This window comes from Saccopteryx leptura, chromosome 7, assembly GCF_036850995.1.
Source record: "Saccopteryx leptura isolate mSacLep1 chromosome 7, mSacLep1_pri_phased_curated, whole genome shotgun sequence".
Taxonomy (NCBI): Eukaryota; Metazoa; Chordata; class Mammalia; order Chiroptera; family Emballonuridae; genus Saccopteryx; species Saccopteryx leptura.
In genome coordinates this window covers 18,836,067-18,852,829 of record NC_089509.1, presented here as the reverse complement: position 1 = coordinate 18,852,829, position 16,763 = coordinate 18,836,067, and the positions used below count along the sequence as shown (strand labels likewise).

The 16,763-nt window shown below is 43.0% G+C and overlaps 1 protein-coding gene across 1 annotated transcript in view; it reads left to right on the top strand.

Moving 5' to 3' along the window:
* The window catches only part of MCM6 (minichromosome maintenance complex component 6), a 55,272-nt gene extending 51,364 nt beyond the window's left edge, over positions 1–3,908 (top strand). The window contains exon 17 of the mRNA XM_066345531.1: positions 3,442–3,908. Within this exon, the coding sequence (XP_066201628.1) occupies positions 3,442–3,558 (117 nt within the window). The 3' untranslated portion in view covers positions 3,559–3,908. The remainder of the gene's footprint in view (positions 1–3,441) is intronic.
* The last annotated feature ends 12,855 nt before the right edge of the window (positions 3,909–16,763 follow it).

The following is a 16,763-nucleotide window of genomic DNA, read 5'->3' as shown; positions in this document are numbered from 1 at the left end:
AGAACTGTGCTCGGGCATTAAAGAGAGGAGGGGCTCCTGCTTCATTTGTGTGTAGGTTTGTTAGATGTTCATGTATTTTGAATCACTGGGGTTTAGTCAGATCTATGAATTATAAAAGAGAGTTAATAGTTAATTCTTACTTCCTTTACTAAAACACATAGAACATAAGTAGGGCCTTACTATCTGAGTGCTTTTAACCTTCGTTTTCCGTTCTCATTACTGTAAACCTTTAAGCATCTACCACCGTTACTGAGTTTTAACATTTCATCTTCCTAAGATCCTTACCTTCATTACCCAGCTTACATTCTAATAATCACTCTTTTCTTTTACTTTCAGCTTTATTCTCTCTTTGTTTTACTTGCTTGGCAAAACCCCAGTCTTAGTTAAATCTAATCCTTTTCTGTACCTAGATGTCCACAGTTAATACTGTCTGGAGGAAAGCATGCGGCCATGTGCTTATTCTTATTTAAATTCATGGCCACAAACCTCAAGTGGATAATTCTCTCTCTTCCAGCTTCCCTGACGCACTGCCCAGTGCTGTCTCTCTTCCCTGGTCAGGTCCCTTTCCCACTCTTAAAGAGCCGGCACACACACATCTCTGCTCGGACCAGTTGGCCATTCCCAGCACTCAGCCTGTCAGTAGCCTGTGTCACAGTTGATCACTCCTTCCAGAAATACTTCGTTCCCTCAGCTTCTCAGTCACCAGACTCTGCTGGGTCTTCTCCTGTCTCACTGGTTACTTCTCCTTGGTCTCCTTTTCTGAATCTTTTTCTCTTGTCACTTTATACATGGAGCACTGTGCTCAGTGTCCAGCCCTCTTTTCTCTTTACATTCACTACCTAAATGATCTCATTGGTTCTGTGAGTTTAAACTGGCTGCTGAGCCTGACCTGTGGTGGCGCAGTGGATAAAGCGTCAACCTGGAAACACTGAGGTCGCCGGTTCAAAACCCTGGGCTTGCCTGGTCAAGGCACATATGGGAGTTGATGCTTCCTGCTCCTCCCCCTTCTCTCTCTCTCTCACTCTCTCTCCCCCCCTCCTCTCTAAAAAAATAAATAAATAAATAAATTACTGTTTAAACTGGCTGCTGATGGCTCCCAGATTTAAACTTCCAGTTCTCATTGCTCCTCTGTATTCCAGATGTAAGCAGCCAGCTGTCTATTTGCAAAATAGTAGGTATCTCAATTTCATGTGTTCAAACAGTTCTTTTCTCCCCTTGTTCCCATTTACTCAGTCGCTTTAGGCCAAGACACCTTAGACTTGCTCTTGATTCTGCTTTGCCTCACACTCTCTCCTGTCAGCAGTGGATACTCTGAGTCCTGCCTTCAGCCTGTACATTTTCTGTTGTCACCTAATATCTGTCCCACTTTATACTGGCTTTCTGCCCAGTAACCAGACGTCTTTTAACAAGTCAGATTATTTAGTGCCCTCCCTCCTAGTTTCTTCCCTTACATTTAGCACAAAAACTAGCCGCCAACACGATGGCCTGCAGAACCTCCGCAGGCAGGCCTCTGTCTTGTTCACCTCGTTTCATTGTCCTTACTGTGCCCGTTCCAGTCAGTGATACTGGCCTTGTCACTATTCCTTAGACACACCACACATGAAGGCTTCTGAACTTGCCTTTGTCTCTTTCCCCAGATTCCCTTCTCCATTCTGAGAGGTTTTCATTGCTTAGCTTGTTGAGACAGCGGCCTCCTCCTTGCTGTCATCCCCTGCCCCTGCTTTTCGTTTCCTCAGTGTAGTCCCTGGCGCTGTTCTTTATATAGGTGTTTGGTTTGTCTCTCTCACTAGAATGCAAGCATCATGAAGGCAGGGACTTTGTCTTTTAACCACTGTGTCCTCAGGTTCCACAGTGTTGCCTGGCATGTAGAGAGATCAAATATTTGTTGAGGGATTAAATTTTTCTATTCAACTGTCCTGCAATTCACTTTAGTGCTCACTGAATAAATATCGCAGGTGTCACATTGAGGGTTGTCTTTTCTGAAAAACTCTTTACCTGTGAGAGCAGATGAGTGTATGATTTTGGAGGGATGGATGAGAACAGCTATTCAGATCAGAATTTAATAAATAATATATCTAAAAATAAAGCTGAACTAGGGTGATGCGTGCTCAGAATTATCTTTCCAGTGGACAGTGTGTTTACACCAGGCCAGCCCTTCCCTCCCGAGAGCCTCCTAGGTCAGTGTACAATAAAATGGTCCACACAAGAAATCCACATTGGGAAATTGATCTAAACTGAGAAGTTTAATTCACATTCACTGCAAAAGACTAGAGAACTTGTACTCTGCTGATCAGATATTCTTCATGTGAGGTGGTTAGTACATAGCGTGCTTAAGTGTCCAGTCCCTCTTAGTGACATTAGTGTTCATTCTGTGGCACTGAACCACCTTCTTAGAATTAAATCACTATTCCCCGAGTTCCTGTAAATGGGCTTGGCTAGGAGTCCTTCTCATTTGTAAGTATTTTAGATTGATGTATAGGTACCTCATAGATTTGAAATCTGTCATCAGTATTTTTTAAGCCACATGGCATGTTCCTTTTTTTACTAGCTCATAGAACAAAGTTAAAAAGTTTTATGTTATCTTCAGATTCTACTTCTAACAATTATTAATAGGTGGCATATGAAACATTTCAGTGACCAGTAATTAAAATGAGCAAAATATTTAAAAAAATTTAGCAAAGCATTAAATGAAACTAAACATATTTATCAAAGGATTTTACACAATTGCATAATCTTTAAATTCATACATTATGTCTTGTTGTTTTTGAAATTGTATTTATAAGTACATGATATAATATTCCAGGAAGACTTACTAAAATCACAATGCTTATTAAGCTAACATACATTTAAAGGTTTATGTTATAAAAAGGTCTCAGCCCTGGCCGGTTGGCTCAGTGGTAGAGCGTCGGCCTGGGTGCAGGAGTCCTAGGTTCGATTCCCAGCCAAGGCACACAGGAGAAACGCCCATCTGCTTCTCCACCCTTCCCCCTCTCCTTCCTCTCTGTCTCTCTCTTCTCCTCCTGCAGCCAAGGCTCCATTGGAGCAAAGTTGGTCCGGGCACTGAGGATGGCTCTGTGGCCTCTGCCTCAGGCGCTAGAATGGCTTTGGTTGCAACAGAGCAACGCCCCAGATGGGCAGAGCATCGCCCCCTGGTGGGCATGCCAGGTGGATCCCGGTCGGGCGCATGCAGGAGTCTGTCTGACTGCCTCCCCATTTCCAACTTCAGAAAAATACAAAAGAAAAAAAAAAGGTCTATCCTCCTAGGAACAGGGTTTAGTACCTTACCAATGACTTTAAGGTATAGTCCTTTTTCTGAGAGTTTCTGGAAGGGAAGTGAAAGCAAGTGCTAGCAGCAAACACTAAGGGGCGAGGCCAGGAGCTGTGTGTCTGGCATTGTTCTGATACTGCGGAGACCTGAGGTCGGGTGTTTGTGTTTCCCAGGACCATGTTCTGATTGAGCTCACCCAGGCTGGATTGAAGGGCTCCACAGAAGGAAGTAAGAGCTATGAAGAAGATCCCTACGTGGTCGTTAACCCCAATTATTTGCTTGAAGATTGAGGTATTGAAAGCAACCAACCAGAACTGTGGCCCTCTGCCTCCTGACCCCGGAGCCTGGGGTCTGAGTGGAGCAGTACCAGTGAGAAAAATGTTTCTGGGGCCAGTGCTTCAGGGATTTGTTTTTGAGTAACAGGAACCCAGTTGAGAGACCTGTATATCACATTCCTGTTACACACTTCTGTGCCAGCATGGGCTTGTTAGCACTTTGTTTACTGTGCTTCTTATCTAAGTGAAGTTGGAACCCAATAATGCCTGGTTTCTATAACTAAGACCTTTACTTTCATGTGTAGGAAAAGGCCCATTACCTTTATAATATGTGGTATTTTATTGGGGAAATAACTTTTCAATTGCTAGCTACTGCTTTTTTTGCATCAAAATAAAATAACATGTTTTGTATGTGTTGGATTATTGTTTTCATATATTTGTGACTGAGTCACTTTTTTTATTTTACATCAGTTTCAGGTGTGCAGCATAGTTGTTAAACAATTACATAATTTACAAAGTGGTCCCCCTGCTAATTCTAGTACCCACCTGGCACCATATTTATAGTTAATACAGTATTATTGACAACATTTCCTATGCTGTATTATACGTCCCTGTGCTGAGTCTTTTACTCTTTGATTAATCTGGGACAAAGGTCTGTAAGGATGGCATTATGGTAAACCTTCGGGATTAGGTTCCAGGAAGGAAGAAGTCTTATTTGAATTAGTAAAACGGCCTTGGAGATGATTTTCTAAGATTAATTCCAGTTTTGTGGGTTTTTTAATAGTTTGTTTTTTAGACGTTTATTTTACTTTTTTATTGTTCTTTCATAATTAAAGTTCTGTCCTAAGAGGGGCGCTGGATGTGGATAGAAAAGTTGCACAGTTTGCTAAATGCAGGATTACAAGCTGCTTCAACAAAAGTATGTTCCTAATGAATGAGGGTATAAAAGACTGTTGGGTTGAGGAAACAAACCTTGGGGTTCAGGATCTCAGATTTGATTGAGGCTGTTAAGAGACGCTAGAATAAAGAATGGACAAACATTAGGCAGGAAATTCGATCACAGGTGTTAGGAAAGACATTCGAGGACATAGCTAGGAGATAGCAGGAAGGAGCCCTCCCTAGACCGACTCCCAACCTGATAAGGAAAACGGGGTCAGGAGGCTCTGAAAGAAGAGTAATAGCTGCACAGGAATTTTAACTTCAATTTGACCAAATATTTGCCCAAAGGAAAATTTGAAGCTCAGAAAACATGAGCTCTTTTTTGGTGAATCCATCTTCCCCTTCCCAATTCTGCCATTAGTGGTAGTGCAGTCTCTAGAGCAGTCAGTTTTTGTACATCTGAATAAGTGTACTTGCATTTCCTCTACATGTTACTTGTCAAGAAGGTGAAGTAGATAATGAATGATGAAACACAGATAATCTTGAGGAAGAAAATTAGACAAGTGCTTCATAAGTGGGTAGACATAATATGTTCCTGCATGACATTACTTGGATGTTGAAAGTGTTAGCAAATCCATAAATTTAATGTATCTTCAACCTAATCCCAACAAATACCCATCAATAAGGAAATGACTACATAAATTGTGACAGCCATGCTGTGGGATATACAAACATATCTATGTCTGGAATGGAAATACCTCCAGGACACATGAAAAAGGAAAATATACAAATATAGCCACAGAGGCATCTAAATATAAGCAAATGGCGCACCTTAAAGGGAGAGCCAGCGATGCAGTAATAGGAGACTTTAATACCCCCCACTTTGATCAACGCATAGGTCTTCCACACAGAATATCAGTAAGAAAACATGGACCTTAAAAGACGTTAGACCAGATGGACTTAACATATGTACAGGGCAATCCATCCAAAAGAAACAGGACACGTTCTTTCTCAAGCACACATGGAATATTCTCCAGAATAGGTCATATGTGAGGCCACAAGTCAGTAAATTCAAGAAGATTGAAATATCAAGCATATTTTATAATAATGAAACTAGAAATTAATTACAAGAAGAAAACTGGAAAATTCACCAATACATGAACATTAAGCATGCTACTGAATGGGTCAGAAAAAAAAAAATGAGACATGAAAATGGAAAAAAGCATACCAAACATTTGGAAGGCTGCTGAAGCAGCTCTGAGAGGGGAGTGTGTACGTATAAACAAGATCTCAAATGACCTATCTGACATCACAGGAACTAGAAAAAGAACAGACGAAGCTCCAAAACTAGTTAAAGGAAATAAAGATCAGAGTGGAAATGGAATTCCAGCCTTCCAAATGTTTGGTATGCTTTTTTCCATTTTCATGTCTCTTTTTTTTTTTTCTGACCCATTCAGTAGCATGCTTAATGTTCATGTATTGGTGAATTTTCCAGTTTTCTTCTTGTAATTAATTTCTAGTTTCATTATTATAAAATATGCTTGATATTTCAATCTTCTTGAATTTACTGACTTGTGGCCTCACATATGACCTATTCTGGAGAATATTCCATGTGTGCTTGAGACATTTAGACATTTAGAAGACAATAGAAAAGATCGGCGGCGGCCTGTGTTGGTGCAGTGGATAAAGCATTGACCTGGAATGCTAGGGTTGTTGGTTCGGAACTCAGTTTGCCCAGTCAAAGCACATATGACGAGCAATCAATGAACAATTAAAGTGAAGCAGCTATGAGTTGATACTTCTTGTTCCCCACCCCCTTCATAATATCTATAAATAAAAATCTTTTAAAAAGAAAAGATCGCCTGACCTGTGGTGGCACAGTGGATAAAGCATAGACCTGAAATGCTGAGGTCACTGGTTGAAAACCCTGGGCTTGCCCGGTCAAGGCACATATGGGAATTGGTGCTTCCTGCTCCTCCCCCTTTCTCTCTCTCCTGTCTCCAAAGAATAGGAGGGAAAAAAAACCTAAAAAAGAAAAGATCAATGAAACTAAGCTGGGTTTTTCTTTTTTTAAAGATATTTGACGAAAGTTACGTTTAATTTCAGTATAATAAAGGTTACAGGTAAAAAACTACACATAAAATGTGAAAAGGCCTATTACACAAATGTACAAAGCTAATGTACAAAGCTCTGTACAGTTCTTATGAACATTTCCTACTTCGTCTCCTATGTTAGCCAGGTCTAGTCTCGGAGCTCTGGATGACGAGAGCTCTCAAAGCGGGGAAAGGGCCTCTGAACCGGTATCTAGAAATGTCCTCTTAGAGCCATCAGCTACCTACAAGTAAAATTGGAGTTGTTTTAACTGTTCATATCCTTTAAAAATTGCCTTCATAGCACACTTGAAAGTAAAGCTGTGGAGAGGAGAGGACAGTACTCTGGAATCAAATGAGAAACTAACAAGTACTCAGGTTTGACAAGAAAAACAGGTAAAGTTCAAACCAAGTAGTAAGTTTAAAACTATCAACCTGTGTCTATGGCACTGGTCACGGACCACAATCAAAATGTTCTCATTCTGCCTGACCAGGCGGTGGCACAATGGATAAAAGCGTCAGACTGGGATGCAGAGGACCCAGGTTCGAGACCCCGAGGTCGCCAGCTTGAGCGCAGGCTCATCTGGTTTGAGCAAAAGCTCACCAGCTTGAACCCAAGGTCGCTGGCTCCAGCAAGGGGTTACTCGGTCTGCTGAAGGCCCGCGGTCAAGGGACATATGAGAAAGCAATCAATGAACAACTAAGGTGTTGCAACACGCAATGAAAAACTAATGATTGATGCTTCTCATCTCTCTCTGTTCCTGTCTGTCTGTCCCTGTCTATCCCTCTCTCTGACTCACTCTCTGTCTCTGTAAAAAATAAATAAAATTAGAAATAAAAATGTTCTCATTCTAACAGAAAGGACAAAAGAGAAAAGCCTAACTATTGGACCTCAAAAACCACTCACCCAGGAAAATGTTTGTTTGTTTGTTTTACAGAGAGAGGAATAGATAGGGACAGACAGGAATGGAGAGAGATGAGAAGCATCAATCATCAGTTTTTCGTTGCGACACCTCAGTTGTTCATTGATTGCTTTCTCATATGTGCCTTGACCGTGGGGCTACAGCAGACCAAGTAACCCCTTGCTCGAGTCAGTGACCTTGGGTCCAAGCTGGTGAGCTTTGCTCAAACCAGATGAGCCCATGCTCAAGCTGGCAACCTTGGGGTCTCGAACCTGGGTCCTTGGCATCCCAGTCCGACGCTCTATCCACTGTGCCACCACCTGTCAGGCCAGGAAAACATTTTTTAAGTTTAAAACTTTAGTTTAATTGAAGAATTCTAAATCCTTCTTTTGATCAACCTCAGATCCATGGCAACCCTTTTGGTATGTGGGACTTACAGAGCTAGTAAATATAAATTACGGTGCTGGACTACAAGGCTGGTGAGGCGACTGTCACCTACCTAGCCCAGGGTACATGGCTTTAAATTAAAATCCTAGAAAGGGAGGAAAGAAACAGGAAGTAATGGAACATTTAGCTAGACTTAAGAAAAAAGAGGGCTCAAAACCAGAAAGGGGAGACATTACAACTAATACCACAAATGCAGATCATAAGAGACTATGAACAATTAAATACACCAGCAAATTTGACAACCTAGAAGAAATGCATAAAGTTTTAAAAACAAGATTTAATCATAAAGTCTGGCCCTGGCTGGATAGCTCAGATGGTTAGAGCATCATCCTGATGCACAGAGGTTGCCAGTTCAATTCCCGGTCAGGGCACATACAGGAACAGATCAATGTTTCTGTCTCTCCCATCCTATTTAAACCTCAATAAATTTTTTAAAATAAAAAAACAATAGGAAATCTGAACAGATTAAGGAGATTGAGTCAATAATCAAAAACCTCTCAACAAACAAAAGTCCAGGACCAGATGACTTGAATGGTGAATTACACCAAACATTTAAGGTTTAATCGCAATCTTTCTCAAACTTTAAAAATTGAAGAGGTGGGAACTTTTCCAAACTCAGTTTGCCAGGCCATAATTACCCTGATGCCAAAACTAAAGAAAGTCACCACAAGAAAAGAAAATGGTAGGCCAATATCTCTGATAACAGATGCAAAAATGCTCAACAATTATTAGCAAACTCAATTCAATATGTTAAAGGGATCATACACCATGATCAAATGGGATTTATTCCAGGGATATAAGGTTAGTTCAATGTCTGCAAATCAACCAATGTGATACTCCACATTAACAATAAATGATGGCTTATGATCCAGAGATTCTACTTCTGAGTATGTATCTGAGACTCGTAACACTATTTTGAAAGACTATATGCATCCTATCTTCATTGCAGCATTATTTACAGTAGCCAAGATATGGAAGCAACCTAAGTGCCCATGAGTAGACAAGTGGGTAAAAAAGCTGTGGTACATAAGTACAGTGAAATATTACACAGCTATTAAAAGGAATAAAATTTTACCACTTGTAACAACATGTATGGACCTGGAGGGTATTATGCAAAGTGAAAAAATCAGAGAAAGACAAAAGATTGTATGATTTTACTCATGTGGAATCTAAAGAACAAAATTAATGAACAAGCAAAATAGAAACAGACTCATAGATACAGAGATCAGACTGATGTTTGCCAGAGGCTGGAGGTTGGGGCTGGGTGGAAAAAGCTAAAGGGATTCAGTAAATATCGGTAGTCACAAAATAGTCAAGGGGATATAAAAGTACGGTAGAGGAAGTATTCAATACTATTGTAAGAACTCTGGATGGACCAGGTAGGTACTTGAAATATTGGGGGGACCACTTTGTAAAGTATATGACTGTCTAATCATGATGCTGTATACCTAAAACTAATACAACATAATATTGAATGTAAACTGTAATTGAAAAGAAAATAAAGGATAAAAATCATGGTCCTTCATCATAATAGATGCAGAAGAAAAAATATTTGACAAAATTCAACACCCATTTATGATAAAAAAAAAAACAACACTCAACAAAGTGGCTATAGAAGGAAACTACTTCAAAATAGTGAAGGCCATACATTCATACATTATTTATTGACAGGAATATATTTTGAGAAATGCATCATTAGACAATTTTGTCATGCAAACATCATAGAATAACACACACACCTAGATAATGTAGCCTACTACACACTATGTGGTCTAGCCTATTGCTCCTAGGCTACAAACCTGCAGAGCATGTTACTGTGCTGAATACGGTAGGCAACTGTAATAACATAGCAAGTATTTTGTATCTGAGCATATTTAAACATAGAAACACCATAAAAGGTAAAAAAAAAATATATGTACACCTGTGCAGGACATTTACCACAAATGAAGCCTGCAAGACTAGAACTTGCTCTGGGTGAGGCAGTGAGTGGTGAGTGAATGTGAAGACCAAGGTCAGTACTGCACACTACTGTAGACTTTATGAACATTGTACCCTTAGGCTACACTAAATTTATTTTAAAATAATTTCATTCAATAGTAAATTAATCATAGCTTATTGTAACTTTTACTTTATAAACTTAATTTTTAAAACTTTTCAACTGTTACCTGACCAGGTGGTGGTGCAGTGGTAGAGCATCGGACTGGGATGCAGAAGACCCAGGTTCAAAACCCCAGGGCCACCAGCTTGAGCCCAAGGACACTGGCTTGAGCAAGGGGTCATTCGCTCTGCTGTAGCCCCACGGTCAAGGCATATATGAGAAAGCAATCACTGAACAACTAAGGAACCACAATGAATAGCTGATGCTTCTCATCTCCCTTCCTGTCTGTCTGTCCCTATCTGTCCCTCTCGCTGACTCTCTCTCTGTCTCTGTCAATAAATAAAATAAATAAAACTTTTCAGCTGTTTTGTAATAATAGCTTCAAACACAAACACATTGTATAGTTATACAAAACTTTCTTACATCCTTATTCTATAAGCTGCTTTTATTTATTTATTTATTTTTGTTGTATTTTTTGTGAAGTGAGAAGTGGGGAGGCAGAGAGACTCCCGCATGCACCTGACCAGGACCCACCTGGAAAACCCACCAGGGGGCGATGTTCTGCCCATGTGAGGCGTTGCTCTGTTGCAACCGAGCCATTCTAGCACCTGAGGTGGAGGCCATGGAGCCATCCCCAGCGCCCAGGCTAACTTTGCTCCAATGGAGCCTTGGAGAAGAGAAAGAAAGAAAGGAAGGAGGGGCCCTGGCCGGTTGGCTCAGCGGTAGAGCGTCGGCCTAGCGTGCGGAGGACCCGGGTTTGATTCCCGGCCAGGGCACATAGGAGAAGCGCCCATTTGCTTCTCCACCCCTCCGCCGCGCTTTCCTCTCTGTCTCTCTCCTCCCCTCCTGCAGCCAAGGCTCCATTGGAGCAAAGATGGCCCGGGCGCTGGGCATGGCTCTGTGGCCTCTGCCTCAGGCGCTAGAGTGGCTCTGGTCGCAATATGGCGACGCCCAGGATGGGCAGAGCATCGCCCCCTGGGGGGCAGAGCACCGCCCCTGGTGGGCGTGCCGGGTGGATCCCGGTCGGGCGCATGCGGGAGTCTGTCTGACTGTCTATCCCCGTTTCCAGCTTCAGAAAAATGAAAAAAAAAAAAAAAAAAAAAAAAAAAAAAAAAGAAAGGAAGGAGGAGAAGAGAAAGAGAGGAAGGAGAGGGGAAGGGGTGGAGAAGCAGATGGGTGCTTCTCCTGTGTGCCCTGGCTGGGAATCGAACCCGGGACTCCTGCACGCCAGGCCAACACTCTATCACTGAGCCAACCAGCAACGGCAAGCTGCTTTTATTATTTTTTTTAGCTTTTTTATGATTTTAATTTGTGTTTACATAGATGCAAGTGTCCCACCTGATATATCTCCCCCACCCCCTTATTCCCCATTGGTCCCCCCATGCCCCCTCCCCCCAATGCCTTCCCCCTTCCCTCCAGGATTTGCTGTCCTGTTCTCTATAGTGCTGTGTTATGTATATACTAGAAAGCCCGGCGGTCATACAAAATGATCGCTGTTCTAGATATCATAAATTGTAATTAAAATGATTTGTGCAAAGGTGTCTGCTAATTCAAACTGAATTACCCAGGGCAGGCGGCGAGGACGCCCCTTTGCTTAGTGCCCCACGGGGTTTCCCCCTTCTATTTGCTTAATTGCTTAAAGTAGAGTGCAATGAAGGAAACCACTGGCAGTACATTTCTTAAGAGCCACCACTAGCTCAATAAATAAAGGTGATTTAAATAATAAAATGTTAATTCACATGTCAAAGATCTCTTTGTACACAACATTTCTTGTGTAGATCTTTCAATCATTTTTTACAATGTTTCCATACTTACAACATTGAGAAAATCCTTTCTTGCCACGGTCAAATCGATTAGTTTCTAACCTGAAGTTTAAGGACTGACAGTGTTCACATTTAATATTCATGTCACCAGAGGAATGCTCAAAAATTAAAGTTTCTCCATTTGAAACTGTTTTAATCCTTTTTGCGTTTTGAACAGCATTACTCTGTCGTTTTTTTTGCATTTCTCTCCGGCCTTTGTTCAAGGGACTCATTTTGTCGAGACAGGCTTTTTTGTCTTGCATCTGAGGCAAGCCTTGTTTCTCTATGCTCATCAGTCTCATTTTTCCGAGAAAGAGCATTTGCTCTGCGACTGAAGCAAGCCTTGTCTTTCTCTGCTCAGTAGTTTCTTTTTGTCGAGAAAGCCGTTTTTGTGCAGGTTTAGCTCCTTTTCTCTCCTCTTCAGTGCTGTATTTTCTAGGAGGCATTCTTAAAAGAAATTACGTTAAGATGTAGTTTTTATGTAAAACAGATGATTGCCAATTCAAACAAATGTTCACCTTCCCCCTGACACGCTCAATTTGCGTTCAGCCGTGGCAACTTCACCCCATTGGCTAGTACAGTTACGCAAGCAACCAATAAGCTATCGGCGACAAACAGACACTTAAGCCGCATATAATAAAGATAATTTCATTAATCTCTTTCTCTTCTCTGATCCCATCTATTCTTCTACTTTCCCTCTGACCACTTTCCCTCTGGTCCCTTTGATCCCACCTCTGCCTCTGTTCCTTTGCTCAGTTCACACTGTTTACTGGATTCCTCAAATGAGTGAGGTCATATGCTATTTTTCTTTCTCTGCCTGGCTTATTTCACTTAACAATAGTTTCCAGGTCCATCCATGTTGTCACAAAAGGTAAGATTTCCTTCCTCACGGCTGCGTAGTATTCCATTGTGTATATATACCACAGTTTTTAATCCACTTGTCCACTGACGGACACTTGGGCTGTTTCCAGATCTTGGCTATTGTAAAAACTAAGACACACACATTAGCCTAGGCCTACACAGGGTCAGATCGTAAATATCACTACTTTCCACCTCCATATCTTATCCCACCAGAAGGTCTCCAGGGACAGTAACAGCCACAGAGGGGTCATCTATGATAACAATGCCTTCTGGAATATGCATTGAAGGACCTGCCTGAGGCTCTTCTTTTTTTTTCTTTTTTTTCTTTTTTTTTTTTTTTGTATTTTTCTGAAGCTGGAAACAGGGAGAGACAGACTCCCACATGTGCCTGACCGGGATCCACTCGGCACGCCCACCAGGGGGTGATGCTCTGCCCATCCGGGGCATCACTCTGTTGCGACCAGAGCTACTCTAGCGCCTGGGGCAGTGGCCAAGGAGCCATCCCCAGCGCCCGGACCATCCTTGCTCCAGTGTAGCCTCGGCTGCGGGAGGGAAGGAGAGGCGGAGGGGTGGAGAAGCAGATGGGCGCCTCTCTTGTGTGCCCTGGCCGGGAATCGAACCCGGGACTTCTGCACGCCAGGCCGACGCTCTACCACTGAGCCAACCAGCCAGAGCCCTGCCTGAGGCTCTTCTTGTGGAAGTGTTGTTCTTTTCAAAACATATGCCCATGGTGGCTTGCCTAATTTCTCTTTTTTTTCCATCACAGATTTTCTTTTTTTTTTTTTTTTCTTCTGAAGCTGGAAACAGGGAGAGACAGTCAGACAGACTCCCGCATGCGCCCGACCAGGATCCACCCGGCACGCCCACCAGGGGCGACGCTCTGCCCACCAGGGGGCGATGCTCTGCCCATCCTGGGCATCGCCATGTTGCGACCAGAGCCACTCTAGCGCCTGGGGCAGAGGCCACAGAGCCATCCCCAGCGCCCGGGCCATCTTTGCTCCAATGGAGCCTTGGCTGCGGGAGGGGAAGAGAGAGACAGAGAGGAAAGCGCGGCGGAGGGGTGGAGAAGCAAATGGGCGCTTCTCCTGTGTGCCCTGGCCGGAAATCGAACCCGGGTCCTCCGCACGCTAGGCCGACGCTCTACCACTGAGCCAACCGGCCAGGGCCACAGATTTTCTTTTTCTTTTTTCTTTAAGTTACAGAGAGAGAGAGAGACAGGAAGAGAGAGATGAAAAGCATCAATTATCTGTTGTGACACCTTAGTTGTTCATTAATTGCTTTCTCAATGTGCCTTGACAGGTGGGGGAGGGCTACAGCAGAGCAAGTGACCCCTTGCTCAAGCCAGGGACCTTTGGGCTCAAGCCAGCGATGATAGGATCATGTCTATGATCCCATGCTCAAGCTGCTGACCCTGTGCTCAAGTTGGTGAGCCCTCACTCAAGCCGGCTATCAAGGTTTTGAACCTGGGTCCTCTGCGTCCTAATCCAATGCTCTCTATTCACTGCACCACTGCCCGGTCAGGCACAGACTTTAATATATGAAGATAAAGTACCATCAACATTTCTCTCTATTAATGAAAACTCTCAAGTGCTGAAGTCCATGTTTCAAACTCTTTAAGGATCTTGTTGAGATCTGAAAAATCTTCTGCTAAACCTTTCACTATGAATTTTTTGAGGAGGGGTCTTTTTCTTCTCTTACACTTTCCTCTTGTCTCTTCTTCAGCTATGTGTTTCTGTTCCAGTTTTAACAGTTGTTAGTAGTCAATTCCACAGGAGCCACCTCCAAGAGCTCCTCCATGTCATCTTCATCCGAACCCAGAATAAAGTTCTTTGGCATCTCAGCCACAGCCTTGATTTTTGCAGCCTCCTCATCTTGGCAAATCGTTTGAAGTCATGAACACACCTCTTGCATGTTTCCTTGCAGATGCCATTCATCCACTTCTTGGTGACATCACCCCAAGCCCAAGCAAGGTTCCTGATGCTGTCGTAGATGTGATCCTTCCAGAGCTGCAGCAGTGTCTGCTCACTGTCGTCCTCAGCTGCAGCTGCAGCTGGGGCATTAGGCCTAAAAAGCTGCTGTAACTACTTTACCCATTGATGAGATCAAAGATGTTTTTGGAGAGAGAAACACCACTTTGATGTTGTGATACAGATCACCAATAAAAAGAGGATGTTTAGGAGTAGTATTGTAGCAGGAAGCGGCCCAACAGAGGATAGACAGATAACTTTATTAAAGGAAAAAATAATTTATTAGAAGCCAGTGGAGCAAGTGAGGCTAGTAGCTCCAAAGACACGTGCTCTCTGAAGTTGATTTTCTTACAGGTTATGTATATACCTTTACAGTAGCTAAGCAATGAGCATGTGATTTCTTTGTTTAAGGTTTCCCAGGACCCAAGGAGAAAGGAGGGAAAGTTTCTGTGGGGTCAGCAAGGGGAAGGGGTTTCCAGACCACTGGTCATAGTTACATACAGATCCTGCTCTTCTTGCTTTGTATTGTGACTAAAACACCCATTTAGAGAACTACGAATGTAGTTAATTTATCACTGGCTGACTCCGTTACCCCTGCTGGCTCCTTTCCCTTGTATCCTTTTTGTTTCTTCCTTCTCAGGGAAGAAGGGGCCTGCCCCGCCTTCCTCCTTATCAACAACAGGTAATACCTTGGAAGATTTATTATTTCCCAAACAGTACTTCTCCATTTTTCTGGCTTAGCAATTCAGGAAGGTATCTTGGAATTGCTGGGTTGGCCCTGGTCAATTGGCTCAGTGGTAGAGTGTCGGCCCAGTCTGTGGATATCCTGGGTTCGATTCCCAGTCAGGGCACACAGGAGAAGTGACCATCTGCTTCTCCACTATTCCCCCCTTCTCTCTCTCTCTTTCCTCCATCTATAGCCATGGCTTGATTGGTTCAAGTGCATTGGCCCCAGGTACTGAGGATGGCTCCATGCCTCCACCTCAGGCACTAAAAATAGGTTTGTTGTGAGCACGGCCACAGATAGGCACAGCATCGGCCCCAGAGGGGGCTTGCTTGGTGGAGCTTGGTCAGAGCACATGTGGGAATCTGTCTCTCTATCTCCCCTCCTCTCACTTGGAAAGAAATTACTGGGTCACCCATGACTTTTTTAAAAAGACTTTATTTATTGCTTTTAGAGAGAGGAGAGAGAGAAGCAGTGGGGGGAGTGGGAAGTACCAACTCATAGTTGCTGTTTGTATGTGCCTTGACTGAGCAAGCTTGGGTTTTCAAACCGGCGATCTCAGCATTCCACTGCACCACCCCAGGTCAGGCGTTCTTGGGGTTTGTTTGTTTGTTTCATCCATGACTTATTGCTCCTGTAGGACACTGGCTATTTTTTTTTAATTTTTATTTATTTATTCATTTTAGAGAGAGAGAGAGAGAGAGGGAGAGAAGGGGGAGGAGCAGGAAGCTTCAACTCCCATATGTGCCTTGACCGGGAAAGCCCAGGGTTTTGAACCGGCAACCTCAGCATTTCCAGGTCGAGCGAGGCTTTATCCACTGCGTCACCACAGGTCAGGTGACACTGGCTATTTTTACCTATTGCTTTGCTTAAAGACTGGGATTCTGTCTGACTGGTGGTGGCACAGTGGATAGAGCATTGATGTAGGACACTAAGGTCCCAGGTTCAAAACCCCGATGTCACAGGCTCCCCAGCTTGAGTGTGAGGTCACCAGCTTGAGCATGGGATCATAGACATGACCCCATGGTCGCTGGCATGAAGCCCAAGGTCACTGGCTCGAGGAAGGGGTCATTAGCTCAGCTGGAGCCCTTGGTCAAGGCACATATGAGAAGCAATCAGTGAACAGCTAACATGCCAAACTATGAGTTGACGCTTCTCATCTCTCTCCCATCCTCTCTCTCTCTCTCAAAAAGAAAAGTTTCTATTTCAGTAATATTAAAATAATAAAAATGTACAAAGGACATAAACATAAATTTCAAAAGAAAAGCAAGTGGCCAATTAACATAAGGAGCTATATACCTCTTGTTAAAATCAGTAAATAAAAATTTTTGCCTGCCTGGCCTGTGGTGGCGCAGTGGATAAACCTTCGGCCTGGAATGCCAAGATTACCTGTTCGAAACCCTGGGCTTCCCTGGTCAAGGCACATACAACAAGCAAGCAATGAACAACT